General features: G+C 41.6%; 1 protein-coding gene across 1 annotated transcript; it reads left to right on the forward strand.

Annotated features, from left to right (window-relative positions):
* The first annotated feature begins 3,468 nt into the window (after nt 1–3,468).
* SLC34A3 (solute carrier family 34 member 3) lies at nt 3,469–12,871 on the forward strand. Its single transcript, XM_075260087.1, has 13 exons — nt 3,469–3,508; nt 6,504–6,647; nt 7,454–7,561; nt 7,643–7,771; nt 7,852–7,995; nt 8,137–8,248; nt 8,411–8,606; nt 8,765–8,860; nt 9,228–9,345; nt 9,916–10,083; nt 10,747–10,863; nt 11,164–11,288; nt 11,712–12,871. Exons 2-13 carry the CDS (start codon nt 6,548–6,550, stop codon nt 12,222–12,224), a joined length of 1,926 nt encoding a protein of 641 aa, XP_075116188.1. The 5' UTR covers nt 3,469–3,508; nt 6,504–6,547; the 3' UTR covers nt 12,225–12,871.
* Nucleotides 12,872–18,640: the final 5,769 nt, after the last annotated feature.

Below are 18,640 nucleotides of genomic sequence, written 5' to 3' on the forward strand. Positions count from 1 at the left end.
TCAATAGGCGCCCCTCCACTGATTCTGGAGCAGTTGGAATTTTTTCTCAAGCCCTCATCGTTCCCAACCATTCATTGCTGTTGGTTTCAGCACCCAAGATGCTAATAATGCACTCTACTGTCTACTGTGGACAGTCCTAGACTGGAGCGGGTAGTCTGAGACCGCCCATTGGACAGTGGAGAGACTAATTGTGCTGAAAATAACAGAAATGATTACTCAGGAATGGTGGAGGCTACAGAAAAAGGATTAAAGGATTAAACAGTTGGAGATGGTGGAGACAGTGAAAGGTCCCCTTTAACTGAACACTGAGAGGTGCAGGGAGTAGAAGGAGGTGGAGATCACTCTCATTATCACATCTTCAGCATGGAGTGAATGATGGGAGTAACAGTTATCTCAAGCTGTAAATTACCAGTCTGATTTTATCATCGCTATTAATGTAGCATAGAGGGGTATTACTGATGATGTCATCAGTGGCCGCCATGGAGATACGCCAAGAATATCTCATGTCCAGGGGTCTGTGTCCTAATAATACTGCTGACTACCAGGAGCTATAGAGTGTATATACCACTGAGCAGCAGGAGCTATTGATTAGATCCACCAGGATCTCAACACTGTATATACCAATGACTATCAGTATCTGAGTACTGTATATACCAATGACTATCAGTATCTGAGTACTGTATATGCCACTGGTGATCAGTATCTGAGCACTGTATATACCACTGGCCATCAGGATCTGAACACTGTATATACCACTGACCATCAGGATCTGAGCACTGTATAAACCACTGACCATCAGGATCTGAGCACTGTATATACCAATGACTATCAGTATCTGAGTACTGTATATATCACTGGCGATCAGTATCTGAGCACTGTATATACCACTGACCATCAGGATTTGAGCACTGTATATACCAATGACTATCAGTATCTGAGCACTGTATATACAACTGACCATCAGTATCTGAGCACTGTATATACCACTGACCATCAAGATCTGAACACTTTATATACCACTGACCATCAGTATCTGAGCACTGTATATACCACTGACCACCTGGATCTGAACACTTTATATACCACTGGCCATCAGTATCTGAGTACTGTATATACCACTGACCATCAGGATCTGAGTACTGTATATATCACTGACCATCAGGATCTGAGCACTGTATATACCACTGATGATCAGTATCTGAGCACTGTATATACCACTGACTATCAGTATCTGAGCACTGTATATACAACTGACCATCAGTATCTGAGCACTGTATATACCACTGACCACCAGGATCTGAGCACTGTATATACCACTGACCACCAGGATCTGAGCACTGTATATACAACTGACCATCAGTATCTGAGCACTGTATATACCACTGACCACCAGGATCTGAGCACTGTATATACCACTGACCACCAGGATCTGAGCACTGTATATACCACTGACCATCAGGATTTGAACACTTTATATACCACTGGCCAACAGTATCTGAGCATTGTATATACTACTGACCATCAGTATCTGAGCACTGTATATACCACTGGCCATCAGGATCTGAACACTGTATATACAACTGACCATCAGTATCTGAGCACTGTATATACCACTGACCACCAGGATCTGAGCACTGTATATACCACTGACCATCAGGATCTGAACACTTTATATACCACTGGCCATCAGTATCTGAGTACTGTATATACCACTGACCATCAGTTTCTCTACCGAACCACAAAAGCAGAGATTTGAGAGAACACGCCAGGTTCTCCAGACTGTTCTGGATGGTCCATCTGTTAATTCAGACAGTTTGATAATCCGGCTCCTGTCCTGTCCTCTCATTGTCAGATTACGGGAATTCTCCAGAGTATCATTTTCAAGTTAGTTGACTTTGCTTTTCCTCCAAGAAATCTGCGTCTTCGAGAAGATCTTGTAAGAATATCTTAAGGATACATTAACTCTGTTAGATATTCATAAACATCTCCTGGGGAGAGCGCCGTGCATCTTATACCGGGACGAGATTCCTTAATGGGTTTAGTACTTAAGAGAGCCGCGCGGCGCACTCTCCGTATCCGAGTCTTCTGCCCGGCACCACAGCCCTCAGCAAATCTCATAATAAAGCAATGATGCATATTAATGAGGGGGGTAATTTATGGATTCCCAACATTCCTCGCAGACATTTCTCTTGTCAAGGATTTTTATAAGTTTGGCGCATTATCTTACAGGAAAGTCTCAGAATCAGACCATAGAAGATCTCCCAATCTCTGGGTTACCTAATGGCCCCATTACAGTGCCCATATAAGCATGGTTACATCAATTCTGCATTACTGTGTGTCAGTCTTTACTATTTCTAGGATTATATTCATGTGTCAGTAAACTCAGAGTGAACAAGTCCTATAAATCTAATCCAAAAAATAGAATTATAGGGGGACACCAAACACTGAATTTAAAGGGAACCTATTACCACCTCCACTGATTGCAATTCTTCCTGACCTTCAATAGGTGGGGCTATACTGATTCTGTCACAGTTAGAATTTTTACTCTAGCCCTCACCATTCCAGAGTAATCATTTCAGTTAGTTTCAGCTCTCAGTATGCTAATTAGTCTCCATACTGTCAGGGGGGCAGTCCTTGATGGCATCAAGTAGTCTGGGACCACCCACCTGACAGTAGCAAGCATAATTATCATATTAGGTACTGAAACTAATAGCAATGATTGCTTGGGAATGGTGGGGGCTAGAGAAAAAATTCCAACTGCGCCCGAATTAGTAGAGCATCACCTACTGAAGGACGGAAAGAGTTGGAGTTGTTAAAGGTGGTGAAAGATTCCCTTTAATTTCTCTAATTCTCTTTCCCATACTGTTGTGCCAGAGTGTCAGTCTGCACTGTAGTCCTAGCATTATATTTATGAACCAGAAAAGTAGAAGGTAAAAAAACAAGCACTATATTTAGAATCCATTAGTTACCTTTTACCTCTCTATGACTGTGTATCAGTCTTCACTGTGGTCCTGACATTAAATTCATGAGTCATTAACCTCAGGACTAATGAATAGACTCTGAAAAATTAATATGATAAATTAATTCCTTTATCCCCCTGCCTGTCAGTCTTCACTGAAGTTTTGACATTATATTCATGGGCCATAAATCTTTAGATGGGTCCTACCAAAGTAGGGGAAGAGGGTGGCACACTATAAAGTGATATAAAGTGAACGTATATATACTACCCTATATAAATGTAAAATGATACAACACTGTGATCTTTGTGTATGTGACAACAACAGTGCAGTAAACAGGACAATATATCTGAGCAGCACATGAGGACACCTGGGAGGCAATAACACCGGCCCAATTAGATTAACTTAGTAAACATTAATAATGGGAGTGATAGAGGAGTGACAACGTGCTGATAATGCAGAAAACTTTGCCCTCGCTCCTGGAGCTTTATATAGGGGATGCGCACCTCTTCTCCTTGCATTTGGCCCAGCTGAAGATTCTGCTCTCACTGGTAAGTGCCACTTCTCCGCTCCTTAGATGGCCGGTCTTGTTGGGGGAAGAATATTGATAAGATGCTGATAAGATGCAGTTGTTGTGATGTTTGACTGATGTATATACATGAATGTACCAATCCATCGTATGTTTATACGGGATGCCAAAGCCTCATCCGTCTGAGTTTCAGCCTCTTTCCAAAACTGAATCCTTCAAAACTGAACTTTTTGTTTCCGCCATTTACTAACCACCTAAACCTGATATTTCCATTTCAGCCTGTGGTACTATCTTATACCCTGAGCATCGTCTTCTCTGTCTTGGTGTCACATTGGATCAGTTCTTTCCTTTCCTCCTTATATACTCATCTACAAGACTCTTCTCATGCTGCTCCAGTTCTCTAGAATGTTTTACCCTAATAAGATTCTTATCCAAAACTGAAGATTCTGCTCTTTCTTGAGAATTCTCCGCACCTGTGCCTTATGGGGGTAGAACATTTATGTAAAAAGCTAAGAATGTTTTTGGAATTTTTGACTGATGTGTAAGTCATATAGATCCATCGTATGTCTATAAGGGCTGCCAGACCCTCATCCACCACTGGACACGGATCTCAGATTGCTGCAGCAGATTCTTGAACAGTCCTTCAAAAACTGAACTTTTTGCATTTCCTTCTTCTACTGCCTTTGGTACTACCATATCTCCTGGGCAGCACCTTCACTGTCCTGGGGTCACATTGGACTCCGATTTTTTCTTTCCTTTTATATTTCCATCTACAAACCTTTTCTTGTGTTCTCTAGGATGCGCTACCCTACTTAGAGCATTGCCTAGCATTCACAGGTATAACCCTGCTGGCGTACAGCTGCATCCCTTTAAGTTTTCACTGCCCATGGTCTGTGTAGAAAACTGTGACATGCTTCCATTTGAAAGGGGCCACACTGCAGTTCTCTACTTAGCGGCACCCATGGGCACTGGAGGTAGAGGTAGTGCTACACCAGGCGACGTCCCCGTCACTTCAAGGGTCATTGGGAGTATCATACGATAGAACCCACTGATCATAAACTGACTACATATCAATTCCTAAGATAGGAATACCCTTTTAACTAGCTGGTCCCTTGTGGTAACGTCTGATTGTCGGGGGCCCCAAATCTCTCTTCTAGATACTGTATAGCTGGCATAGTCTGGCAGCAGAATACTCTCTTCTCCTCATTAAGAAAACACACACCCTAGGCCTGGCCCAGCATGTATGAATATAACTCTTTTTAAGTGTGTGGCTTCTTTAAGAGGCCTCTTGGGCAGGGGTCACACTCGGCATCTGTTGCATAGCTTCTGTTTTCAACTATTTGCCCCCCAAAAGGAAAATCCTTATACAAGGGTCTTTGACCTTCTTTGCTTTCCAGTCTAATATTAGAATCTGAGTGCAGTGAAGTGAGAGAGATCAGTGAGGCCGAACAGTGCAAATACCCGTGGGGTCTGTTAGTACATATAGGAAAGAGAAGGACCTGAGGCCGATCCTGACCCAACGGTCATACCATGACACCGAAAACGGGGAGAACAGAAAACTTCTAACATCATAGAAAGCAGAAGTAATAACTGGAATAGAGGCTGAAAAGAAATAAAATCAACTCGGGTTCAAATCTTAGGTTTAGCTACATTTGTATCAGGTTTAGACAATCACCTGAGTCTGGACTGAAACTGATACATTGTAGCAAACTGAAGGAATTTATGATGATGATGATGATGACGATGACTTCAGCTCACAAAGGATTATCTAGGCTGCATATAATGTAGAAACCTGTCAAGTGCGTACAAGGCTTCATGTCAGTAAAAAAAATTCACTGACAGCAAGCAGAGTTACTGAAATATTGTTACAGTGTGCCAGTGTAACAAAGCCACAGCTGTGCAAGTAAGATTAGATAAGGACAGGTTTTTAACCCCATTCATGTAACACACGTTTCCATTTACTGACATCAAGAAGTCATCTTGAAAATGGATTAAATCATTCCATTCCTGAAATACTCTGCACTGCTGTGATGCCATCATATGAGTGGACAGGTCACTACTATCCTTAAATACTCTGTGCTGTTGGGGCACCCTGCTCTACCCCCCTTCCCTCCCTTATACCATGGAGCAGAGGAAACCTTTATCATATATAATGATCCTAGTCACAGAAAGAGGCAGAGCTGCCATAAATAATTACAACTTTCCAAGAATTTTCTGTACATTGTACAAGTGAAAAGCGTCATGTCCACACACAATGTACAGTAAAGAAGTTAAAAATACACAGATTATAGAAGGATGGAAACATTTTTACAGTGGCAATAGCTAATAAAATCTGTGAGATAAGCAGTGAGCTTGTGCAGAGGCTTTGAGGACCTGCACATGTAGTGAGGGCCTTCACACACTGCTTATAGTCAATGGATTGTCCTAAATGGATTTCAAAAACATATCTGACCCTGTCTGACCATGTACCAAGTACTGGAGCCCCTTCACTCCACTAAAAAATTCAAGGGGGGCTTGCACAACTATAACTTCACTCACCAGATAATGGTCAGGAGGGCTATAGAAGAGTCACAGTCATCTTGTGGTCCTTCAAAAGGTTGTCAAATCGCCCCCACTATAAAGAGGTGGGAATTTTTTGAAGTTTTGGTTTTCCTACATTGTATCTTCAGACTGTCTTAGGCTCCAAGGTGGGAGAAACATCTAGTATGATCAGCTAAAAGTAGTCCCTATGGTATTGTCAAGTAGGTCCATTCCTGGACGTGGTTACCTGAGTAGGACAGAAGGAGAGCTTCCTGAGTTTTCTTGCCAAATGGGCACGCTACCATGTTGGCCCCTAATACTGTAAATGCACCTTGATAATTTTTAACCCTATAAGGGGATATTGGTCTTCAAAGTACATCCCATCACCAATGAGGACGAGGTTGGAGAGGTCTACCATTAGGCCAAAGGGGAAAGCTCTAAGAAAACATGTTCTGTGACGATTTGTTCTCTGATGTGTCTTTTCCTTCCGTATGCAGAGTAACACCAGACTTCACAAGGGTCTGAGAGCGAAGCTACCAACATGCCATTCACCAGCAACAACCCACAGGTCCCTCTGTCTGACTTGAGCAAGAACATCGATGACACTCCCGTGAAGGTCCCGTTGGAGGATCTTCCCGCTGGTAAGGCTCAAAGACATAATCTCATGGAGGAGTTTCCTGACCTTAATAAAATAAATTAAAAACACCAAGGGCACACCTGTGAGGGACTACTAGGGCATGTGCTTAGGGTTCTAGGTACTCTTGGGTGCCAATGTGCCACCTAACTTTTACCAGGGGTTGCCAAGTTGATATCTATTCTAGCTTATACTCTGGATCCCCTTTGTATTGGGATGAGTTGGCATAAAACTGAAATAAATGCTCCGTTAGGATTTCTGCTCTGGGGCTCCACCTTTGCTTTGAGTGAAGGTATCACTATAGTATACATGTTATAGTATTTTTCATGCTCGGTCTTAGTCACCACCAGCCCTGTATACCGCTATCTCATCGCCACCATCTGCCAGTAGCTGATTATCCAATTATAGAAGCGACAGCATCAGGCAGAGTGAATTATAGAGGCCGTCAATAATAAAAGACTGCCATTACAGATAACTCCATACATTGCCGGTTATATTACGCTACTTACATATCGGATCAATAAACGGGTCAATGTGGTTGCTTACTGTAAAGAGTTAATTCAGTTTTGAGTAAAAAATTGGATTAATACTGACAAATCTGATTAATACTGCACCATAGTGACACCTTAGTTTTGCACTATACTATGGTCTGATCTGTGTGTGGTGACAGGTGGGGCAAGAATTGTCCGGTAGTGCAATATTAAATCTACCATACAAGACTTGGGTCATGTTGCATCTGACAAAATTGCCTTTGAGGCAAGTACAGAGTCCCTTGAAGAGACCATTCTACTTATAATGTAATTTTTTCTATAGACTCAACCTACACATTATCCATGGATTTGGCGCTATATGAAGAAACAAATGAAGAATTTGATCCTTGGGCTTTACCAGAACTTCAAGCCTCTGGCCCTTCATGGAAAGGTGGGTTATTTTTGTGGTAGTTTTTCAGCAGTCTTCTTGGTATTTGTTCCTGAGGTAACACCATATATAATCATTCTCCAGAACTGAATAACAAGGAAAGAGTCAAGCGCGTTGTGTTCGGGTTTGGGAAGGGCTGTCTTCTCATTGGGTTCCTCTACTTGTTCATCTGCTCCTTGGATGTTCTGAGTTCAGCATTCCAGCTCGTCGGAAGTAAGTAGCCCATGTTCTTCCATGAGATATGTCTCCATCTTCAGAATGTATCAAGGATCTTAATATATATTGTATTTTAGGTAAACTCACTGGAGACATCTTTAGTGATAACGATGTTCTCGCCAATCCCATCGCTGGTTTGGTCATCGGTGTTCTGGTGACGGTCCTGGTGCAGAGCTCAAGTACCTCGTCTTCCATCATTGTCAGCATGGTTTCCTCTGGAAGTAAGGACTTGTTGGGTAGAAGTGATAAGACATCTTGGGGGTAGATGTTGGAGACCTTCTAGGTCTAGCATTTTAAGTTGGGTTAACTTGGATTGTAGATGAAGAACTTTTTATTAATTACAACCTCTTGCTCTTTTCCAGTTCTGAACGTTAGAGCTTCTATTCCCATCATCATGGGGGTCAACGTGGGAACATCAGTGACCAGCACCTTGGTGTCTTTGGCTCAGTCTGGGGACCGCAACGAGTTTCGAAGGTAGAGTCCTTGAGTTTATCTATATAGAGATATCAAGTATATTGGTCTATATTGAGAAGGATATTGGAATAGGGCTACTGTAGTTGACCCTATTTGGAATCTCATAACTTGTGCAAACTGCCCTGATCTACAGTATAACGGATACAAATTGGTTGGTTCTAGGGCATTTGGAGGTTCTGCCGTGCACGGTATGTTCAACTGGCTGACCGTCATCATTCTGCTACCTATCGAGCTTGGAACGGGATATCTCTTCTACGTCTCTGAAGCTATCATCAAGAGCTTTAACATCCACGCAGGAGGAGACGCACCAGATATCCTTAAAGTCATCACTCGGCCCTTTACTGACCTCATCATCAAGGTTAGACACGTCCCCAATCCCCATGTGTGCTACCAATAGGGCTGGAATGGTGTTTTTGGGTGATGTCACCACCACCATCCCCAAGACCTACTGATACTCTACATACCAGACTGTGGATAGACCTTTTGGTTAATTGTGTCCCCCTTCATGTCTTGCAGTTGGACAGCAAAGTTATTTCAGGGAACGCCATTGGAGATCCAGAATATGCAAACAAAAGTCTGATCAAACGATGGTGTGTCACCAACGAGACAATTGTAAGTATAACCATCATGTGGCAGTTCATCCGACAGCCACCACTACTTACCTTGTAGGGACAATATTGATATCCTACTTACAAAAATTTTAAATAAATAGAAAGTCTAATAGATTTCAACTGGAGGCGCTGTTCTATTAGCGTCTATGGAAAATATCTGGTGAAAAGTAGTACTGCAATTCATTAAAAAATGGAATATTCCATGAGCTTTGATAGAGGCATTGGGTGGAAATCAAAATTCTTATTCTAAACAGCAAAAGAAGCTCTATTTTAAGTTTTAAAAAAAATTTCAAATTTAAGAAAAATTACAGTATATACAGTATGTCATAATTATTGTTGTATTCAATTCTGTATTGCTACTTTTGCAGGTCACAGACTACATCCCAGTTACAAATTTGACTAACTGCAGCATTGTCACCTGTGTTACTGAAGGAAATGAAACATTTATACAGAATAACGTCACCATTAAAGAAAATATAGAGAGATGTAAGTGAGGGATGGGACTGAGTTTCATTGTCCTTATAGGAATAATTAAAGGGCAATTTCACCACCTCCACCAGCTCTGACTCTTTGCCTTCTTTTATAGCTGCCCCTCCACTGATTCTGGTGCAGTTGGAATTTTTCTCTAGCCCCTACCATGCCAGTGCAATTGGTGTTGATAGTTTCAGCATCTAATAAGCTTGTTAGGCTCCCCACATTCAGGTGGGCGGTCCATGAATATCTGCTGTAGTCAAGGACCGCCCACCCAACTGGAGGGAGCCTACTTAGCAACATGGGTGCTGAAACTGACAACAATGATTGCTCAGGAATGGTGGGGACTAGAGAAAAAATTCCGACTGAACCAGAATAAGTGGAGGAGCGACTATTGATGGATAAGAAAATTGGAGTTGGTCTTCTTTAAGGGGGTTGCCCATATAATACAGCTCCACTATTGCATAAGGAAAAATTCTAAAGAATGTCTGTACACTAGACTAGTGGCAGTAATGTGGTATATAAGCCACAGAAGTCCTGATATTACTGCCATGGGACTGATAGTATCATGTTCTCCTCTGCCAGGTGTCCATATTTTTGCCCATGCCGAACTCCCAGACATAGCAGTGGGCTTCATCCTCCTGACTGCCTCCCTGCTGGTTCTCTGCTCGTGTCTCATTCTCATCGTCAAACTTCTCAACTCCGTCCTGAAGGGTCAGATCGCTCATGTCATCAAGAAGATCATCAATGCAGGTGAGTGACCGGCATAGCGACCACAAACCCTGGAAATACAGGGATTGTGAGGAACACAGCTAAAAACAAGGGATCCTTGGAGTAAAAGTCACTCTGATCCATCAAATAAAAATCATCTGAGATCCTCAGAAAGTCTAAGAAAACAACTCTTGGTATACTCTGCCATATACAACTATCTATACTGCATAGCAATAGTGCCATCTACTGGTAAGACAGCAGCTGTACATATAGAATTATATATAGGAGATACCCAGGTTGTACCAGCATGGTCCATATCACTATATACAAGAAGATGTATATAGCTAAACATATATAATTATATACAGGAGATACCCAGGTTATACCAGCTTGGCCCATATCACTATATATAAGAAGATATATAACTTATACCAGATGTAAATATAGAATTATATACACAGGAGATACCCAGGTTTGTACCAGCTTGGTCCATATCACTATATACAAGAAGATATATAACTTATACCAGCTGTACATATAGAATTATATACACAGGAGATACGCAGGTTATACCAGAACGGCCCATATCACTATATACAAGAAGATGTATAACTTATACCAGACGTAAATATAGAATTATATACAGGAGATACCCAGCTTATACCTGCATGGTCTATATCACCATTTTTCTTTATATTCCTACAGATTTTCCATTTCCATTCAGCTGGCTCACCGGTTATTTGGCGATCATTGTTGGCGCTGTAATGACGTTTGTGGTTCAGAGCAGTTCTGTCTTTACCGCGGCTATTGTGCCCTTAATGGGTAAGTGAAAGATCAAATATAACACAGGACCAAATAAGGAATTTGCAAAAAGAATCATATTTTTTCAAAAACTGTGTTCTTGTGTCCTTGGGCTTTGTCTGATATTACATCAAATACAACCTATGGGCAAAAATGTCGCTTCTCAGAAAAATAATGCCAAACCTCCCCTTTAAGTATCCTTCAGTGACAATGATAAGATTTGGGGTCCCATATTTTGCCCACTAATAGTATAAGATCATAACATTGTTTCTCTTGATCCTCACCGGGATGTTTTTTTATGGTAACCATCTTGTTTTTCAGGTGTTGGTGTCATCAGCATGGAAAGGGCGTATCCATTGTTTCTCGGATCTAATATTGGAACCACCACCACAGCAGTGTTGGCGGCCTTGGCTAGTCCTGCAGAGTCCCTGAGTGAATCAGTTCAGGTATAATGACTTGTAATGTTTTGTAGTACCCTGACTGTCCTGGAGGTTTTGGTGCAACATAAATTTTGCAGTGATATACCAGGTTTTAGGCAGACACTAGCAAGTATAGAACTTTGCTTGATGTCAAGGGCAAGAAATGGGGTTGGATCACACCCTACAAGGGACCAACAACCCATGAAGGGTTTAAGGACCCAATGTTTCTTGAGACATTGACCTATTTATGGATGCCCAGGACATACAGTAGGTAGTAGTTATTTTAGCCTCTGATCTGGGTGGATAACCTAGCTTATTTTGATCCCCGTCCATCCTCCCGTCATTTCAAGATAACTCAAGGAAATATTCATACAAGTCTTCAAGAAGTTTTACAAGTTGTACAACCCATTGGTTGGTTCATAGCTTTAATTGTCTTCTTCTCGGTTCCAGGTGGCGTTCATCCACTTGTTCTTCAACCTCACCGGCATTGTTCTCTGGTACGTTGTTCCATATTTTCGTCTTCCAATACACGTGGCCAAGAAATTTGGAGATATCACAGCCAAGTACCGCTGGTTTGCTGTCTTGTACCTGCTGCTCACCTTCCTTATCCTACCCTTGGCCATATTCGGCCTGTCCATGGCCGGGTGGATTGTCCTAGCCGCCGTGGGTGGTCCCTTGCTGCTTCTGTTTATTCTCGTCATCATCATCAACATTCTTAAGAAGAGATGGCCCAAAGTCCTTCCACCATTTTTGAGGACCTGGGACTTCCTCCCGATCTGGTTACACTCCTTGGAACCCTATGACAGGCTCATCTTCAAAACATGTGGCTGCTGTTGTAAGAAATGTTCTCAACACTCAGACGACAAAGAAGAAAAAACAAAAGACCTCTTGCCCATGGACATCCCATCTCCGGAGGCTAACTGCTACGACAATCCGGACTTTACTCAATCCAAAGATCTATGAGGGTAGTCCAAAACTCCCCCTTCCCCCTCAAAGGACTAACCAGAACCTCTCTGGACTCAAAACTTCCCCAAAATTATTTATGTCAAAGAAAAATATTTTTTGTATTTTGTTAAAATTCCTACTTTTTGTATGTAGTATTGAGCTCTGTTCCCAAGGACCGAGTGGTGGGTCCACGGTGGCATTTGAGTTATATAAAGATGGGCAGGCCTAGGTTGTAATACTCAATTTGTAAGGAGCGATTGTTGTATGATTACATAAATAAGGTTAATATCTCAATCTCTGCAAGGTCGAAGAAACCGAATCTCAGCAGAGAAGAACTCAGTGTGTTGTGGATATATAAAATCAAAAATGGAAGAGGAGATCCAACAAAACATGCATTGCTATATAGGGTAGTGCCTCTAGCTCTCTCCTACTAAGTGCTAAGTGTCAGTATTTTCTTAATTTCTAGGATTCTACTCACAAACCAGAAAGATTAGGATGAACATTGCCATAAGAGGTAGAATGAATAAATTGCTTTAAAGAAAGCTATAGATTTCCATTTATAAGACCTCCTGGAGTGCTCGAATCACTAGCAGGTTGTTGCAATATAGCAGAGATGGATATTAAACCGTTCATATATGAAAAATAAAAAAATTAAAAATACCAAATTTGGAGCTTGTTTTCTTGTCTGTGTTCACCAAACAGCTATAAATCATATAAAAGAAAACATAGAAAACTTGAAAAGAGTATATGAGGACGACATGTACAAATACAAACTGAGACCATAATGATCAAAGTTCCTAGGTACAAGAATATAACTACTATAATACTGCCTCCTATGTACAAGAATATAACTACTATAATACTGCTCCTATGTACAAGAATATAACTACTATAATACTGTTCTCCTATGTACAAGAATATAACTACTATAATACTGCCCCTATGTACAAGAATATAACTACTATAATACTACTCCTATGTACAAGAATATAACTACTATAACACTACTTCTATGTGCAAGAATATAACTACTATAATACTGCTCCTATGTACAAGAATATAACTACTATAATACTACTCCTATGTACAAGAATATAACTACTATAATACTACTTCTATGTGCAAGAATATAACTACTATAATGCTACTCCTATGTGCAAGAATATAACTACTATAATGCTGCCTCCAATGTACAAGAATATAACTACTATAATACTACTCCTATGTACAAGAATATAACTACTATAATACTGTTCTCCTATGTACAAGAATATAACTACTATAATACTGCTCCTATGTACAAGAATATAACTACTATAATACTACTCCTATGTACAAGAATATAACTACTATAATACTGTTCTCCTATGTACAAGAATATAACTACTATAATACTGCCCCTATGTACAAGAATATAACTACTATAATACTACTCCTATGTACAAGAATATAACTACTATAACACTACTTCTATGTGCAAGAATATAACTACTATAATACTGCCCCTATGTACAAGAATATAACTACTATAATACTACTCCTATGTACAAGAATATAACTACTATAATACTACTTCTATGTGCAAGAATATAACTACTATAATGCTACTCCTATGTGCAAGAATATAACTACTATAATGCTGCCTCCTATGTACAAGAATATAACTACTATAATACTACCCCTATGTACAAGAATATAACTACTATAATACTGCCCCTTATGGACAAGAATATAACTACTATAATACTACTCCTATGTACAAGAATATAACTAGTATAATGCTACCTCCTATGTACAAGAATATAACTACTATAATACTGCCTCCTATATACAAGAATATAACTACTATAATACTGACTACTAAGTATTACCTCTGCTATTAGGGGTACAGCCAGGGGCTACTACATGCTGGTATATACTGTTTTAGTAGATATGATCATTGCAGTACAGGCATTAGTAAATACACATGACATGATAGCTGAGGAATATTATGGTTATGTTTCATTAACCAGCTAGTTGGACATACAGTATGGTCAGGTGATATATTGGGTCTGTTTATTTAATGGATGACTTATTACAGGTTTATTAACTTTCTAACACTGTAGCAGGTGCTCAGAATATCTCACCTGTAACTGTCATAGATGACCACTGCATACAACGAAGCCAACCTTATGTTAACACGCCCTGTGTACTTTCTGTTGGCGCACTCACCCCTTCCCAATATAAATAACCTTGCTAAAAATGGAATATTTATATACACCATACAGTATGGTGTCCAACTAACAATGCCATACACTGGCCACAATCTTCATCACACAGGTGACATCTCCTCTTATTTGTGTTGGTCTCCTTCCTTACTTCTCCATCTGGTCTGGATCACCATGATGACTTCTCCCAAACATAATTCATCTCTACGAAGTTTGATGCCCATATTTCTTTGGCTCTTCATGTTTGCAGCATTTCTCACCCCTGTGCCTCCCTGAATATACAGTAATACCGCCATACATTCAATGAAAAAAATAGCCTCAATAATACAAAAATTCTCTGCCACCCTCACTAAAATCTAACCTCCTCCCATTGTTCATCATCATCATCCAGATTCAGTCTTGATCTCTTCTAGCCAAACATTTGGCCAGAAGAGGTCAAAATGGTGTGCTGAGTGATGTGGCAGGTGAATAAAATAAAGCCCATTGAAAGAAGGTAGGTCCTACATATACATAGAGGTAGGTCCTGCGCATGTATAGAAGAAGCAGGTTCTACATATGCATAGAGGTAGGTCCTGCACATGTATAGAAGAAGCAGGTCCTGCATATGTATAAAGGTAGGTCCTGCACATTTATAGAAGAAGTAGGTCCTGCATACCGTGTTTCCCCGAAAGTATGACACCCCCTGAAAGTAAGGCATGCGGGGGTTTCTGTTGAATTGCCTAATATAAGGCATCCCCCGAAAAAAAGGCATGCCCGGCAGTGGTGTGCGGGGTTTCGGGGGGCGGGGCTTAGCTGAGGTTTCGGGGGCGGGGCTTAGCTAGCTCCATTTCACTGACACAGCAGCCATGCTCTGTGCTCTGTGTGCACAGCAAAGCCGGCTGCTGCGTCTGCTGTTGTAGGATGAGCTCTCCCAGCTCATCCCAGAGGCAGAGACAGCAGCTGCCATACAGAAGAGGCAGCAGCCAGCTTTCCTGTGCACACGGAGCACAGAGCACGGCTGCTGTGTCAGTGAAGGCTGCTTTGTCAGTGAAGTGGAGCTTGCAAAGCTCCGCTAAGCCCCGCCCCCCGAAGCCTAGCTAAGCCTCGCTCACCACTTCCAGGACGAACAGCAGCACCAGCGCTGCTAGGAAGAAGGGAAAGGTAAGTATGATAACTTCCCCCCTCCCCTACACTACACTACCTACAACCGGCAGTCATGCTGACGCTCCACTAAGGAAGTGCCGGCATGACTGCCGGTTGTAATAAGGCACCCCCCGAAAATAAGACAGGTCCTATATTTAGAGTGACAATTTAATATAAGACACTGTCTTATTTTCGGGGAAACACGGTATGTATAAAGGTAGGTCCAGCATACAAATAGAGATACAGTATTCAGATTTTCCTGGGCTTGTTTATATCCATCAGGCCTGTCATTTCCCCATTTTTTTAATGGATTTTGTATTTTTCATCTACAAATTAAACCTATTTTAAGTCTATTTATTGATATTTATTGTGGCCAGGGCTGCTTTAAGCATAGGGTAAATGGTGCACTTGCATGGGCCCTCTGGTTGCGGGGACCCAAGATCTGAACACCAGACTCTGCTCAGGACAGCTCCACTCACAACTATATCGGAGTGCATTATTATTTATAATAAAGGAATCTTAGCCCCCTTTTGAATAATAGTCCCTGCTTATAAATAATGACCACCTTATAATTGTTATTGATAAGGGTGCAGTGAACAGGACATCTTATTTATAAGGAGGGACTACTATCTATAAGTGCAGGGGTAAGACCACTTATATTCTATGGGGTCAGCCAGAAGGAATTATACTATGTGCGGGCCATTTTCATTTGGGTGGGTCAGGTATATTTAAGTGGTGGTGATGGGGGAGAGTATCAGTTTTGAAACCTTTGCACTGAGCTCACCAATGTGTTAAAACGGCCCTGATTGTGGCAATATGATCGGGATGTGAGATTTACTGTTCTCTGTATCTTTGATATAGCTCTGTTCCCATCATTCTTCCCATGGTGATATTGCTGACTGTTTCCTTCCTCTCATATATGGCTTTACAGTTCTGAATTGATATAATACAGATTATTTTTTGGTATATACTTTTGTAGTTCCCCTGTCTGAAGGAATTATCTCTATGGGGTCTGTCATGTGATGGAGGTGCATTATAGTTTACTGTTACATTAAGCAGTTCATGGGTTCGCTGAAGTCTGATCCTTGGACATACAGTATGGTCAGGTGAGATTTTGGGTCTGCCTGTTTAATGGCTGATTCATTATAGGTTTAATAACTTAATAACACCGCAGCAAGTGCTCAGAATATCTCACCTTTACTGTGAAGGGTAAGCTAAGCATGAACACAAGGCTAACTACACATGTATCTTCTCTTGTAATCTTTCACCTGATATATATATAGGTGTTTACATAACCTTGCCAAACATGGACTATTTATGTTCTCCATATAGTATGGTGTCCAACTAACAATGCTATACATACATCATCAGGGGACACAGTGACATCTCTTCTGATTTGAGTTGTCTCCTTGCCTTTCTTCTCCATCTTGTCCAGACTGCCATGACAACTTCTCCTGACCACAATTCATCTCTGCATAGTTAAAATATAACAATAAAAAAATAAAAAAAACCACCCATGTTGTGCTCCCTCAATATAACAAAAATCATCCATTGCCCCAAGTCAGTGGATCCACTAGTAGCCCAGGCTCTAACACCATAATGGTACAGCAGAAGACACCCAAATGTGAAGGGTCTATTTCTTGTGGGGTGTTGGATGGTGGGCTACTAGAATAATTTTATCTAGTTGGCCCAAGGGAACCTCAGTCCAACACTGCCAAAAAACACTCACCTCCCACTGTTCCCATGCCATCTTCCAGACAAGGTCTTGACCGTCTCTGACCAGGCTCCTATGGATCAAAGCAGGTCGCATAATGGCAAGTTGAGTAATGGGGCAACCAGGTGTACAAAGGAAAGCCCAATAAAGGTAGGCCATGCGTATGTATAGGGAGGTAGACCCTGCGTATGTATAGGGAGGTAGGCCCTGCGTATATATAGGGAGGTAGGCCCTGCGTATGTGTAGGGAGGTAGGCCCTGCGTATATATAGGGACTAGGGAGGTAGGCCCTGCGTATGTGTAGGGAGGTAGGCCCTGCGTATGTATAGGGAGGTAGGCCCTGCATATGTATAGGAAGGTAGGTCCTACATACACCTACAGGATATTGTACTGACATAGTCTTTGATCTCATGCATACAAGTGTTCCTGAGCCCCAATTTATAATGTATAACAGGGCCCCAACTGCCATGTGCTAAAGCCAACTATAGCCTACGGCCATGCTCCTGTATGTAAATGTAGGAACGTCTCTGCTTTCTTACTTTTTGTCACAATTCCACCCTCACTCATAGATGTCAGTGTTAAACGCGCTGATATGGTGACTCAGAAGTGATTCTTGTCATGTGGTGGTACTACCTGATTGACAATATGAGCATGACACATTATATCGTGACACAAGTTACACCTGATAAGGTATCTGGACAGCATTCTGGGGCAGAATCAGAAAGTAAAAGGTCCAAGTGACATTTAGGGAACATTCAGTTAAGCCCGCCTATGTTCCCCGAGTTTTAGCCTTCTGCAGCTCTGCCTCTCCAACTCAAAGCCACAGTCCCCTCTACTTTGAAAAGATGCACCTTTGTGCCACCCACCCTGCCATGCACTCCCTAGCCCTTCACTATACGTTTTAGGGCTACCAATGACTGGTGGAAATGATCAAGGAGTTACCTGAGTGTCTCTAGGCCCCTCAGCATCTTAGCTACAACCCAGCCCAGTTGATGACATCATCAGGGTTCCTTTGTGAAATCATAGGGGCCCCCTTTCTGATAGGCACCCACTTAGTCCTAAGAACTTCTCTTTCTATGATCTCCCCCACTACGGTGGTCATCATGTTTCCCAGTTCCGCAGTGGCACGCCCCATTCCCCATGTATACATAACTATGTTTTTCATGGTATTACATGATCAACTTTCAGACTTTGCGCAATTTTTCCAGTATTTCTGATGCTTTTGCCGACCTTTGAGATGGATTTATAGGTCGGATTCCAGGAGGTCTGCAGTGCGGGAACTGTTCCTTTATCTGGCACAGGCGAGATGTAACCGGGTTCATGCAGTCATTCTGTAGACTTTCCCCAGCTCCTCTGCAGATCGGGCAAAGGTTCCTTTACTGTTAAGCTACC

The sequence above is a fragment of the Leptodactylus fuscus genome, chromosome 11, assembly GCF_031893055.1.
Source record: "Leptodactylus fuscus isolate aLepFus1 chromosome 11, aLepFus1.hap2, whole genome shotgun sequence".
Taxonomy (NCBI): domain Eukaryota; kingdom Metazoa; phylum Chordata; class Amphibia; order Anura; family Leptodactylidae; genus Leptodactylus; species Leptodactylus fuscus.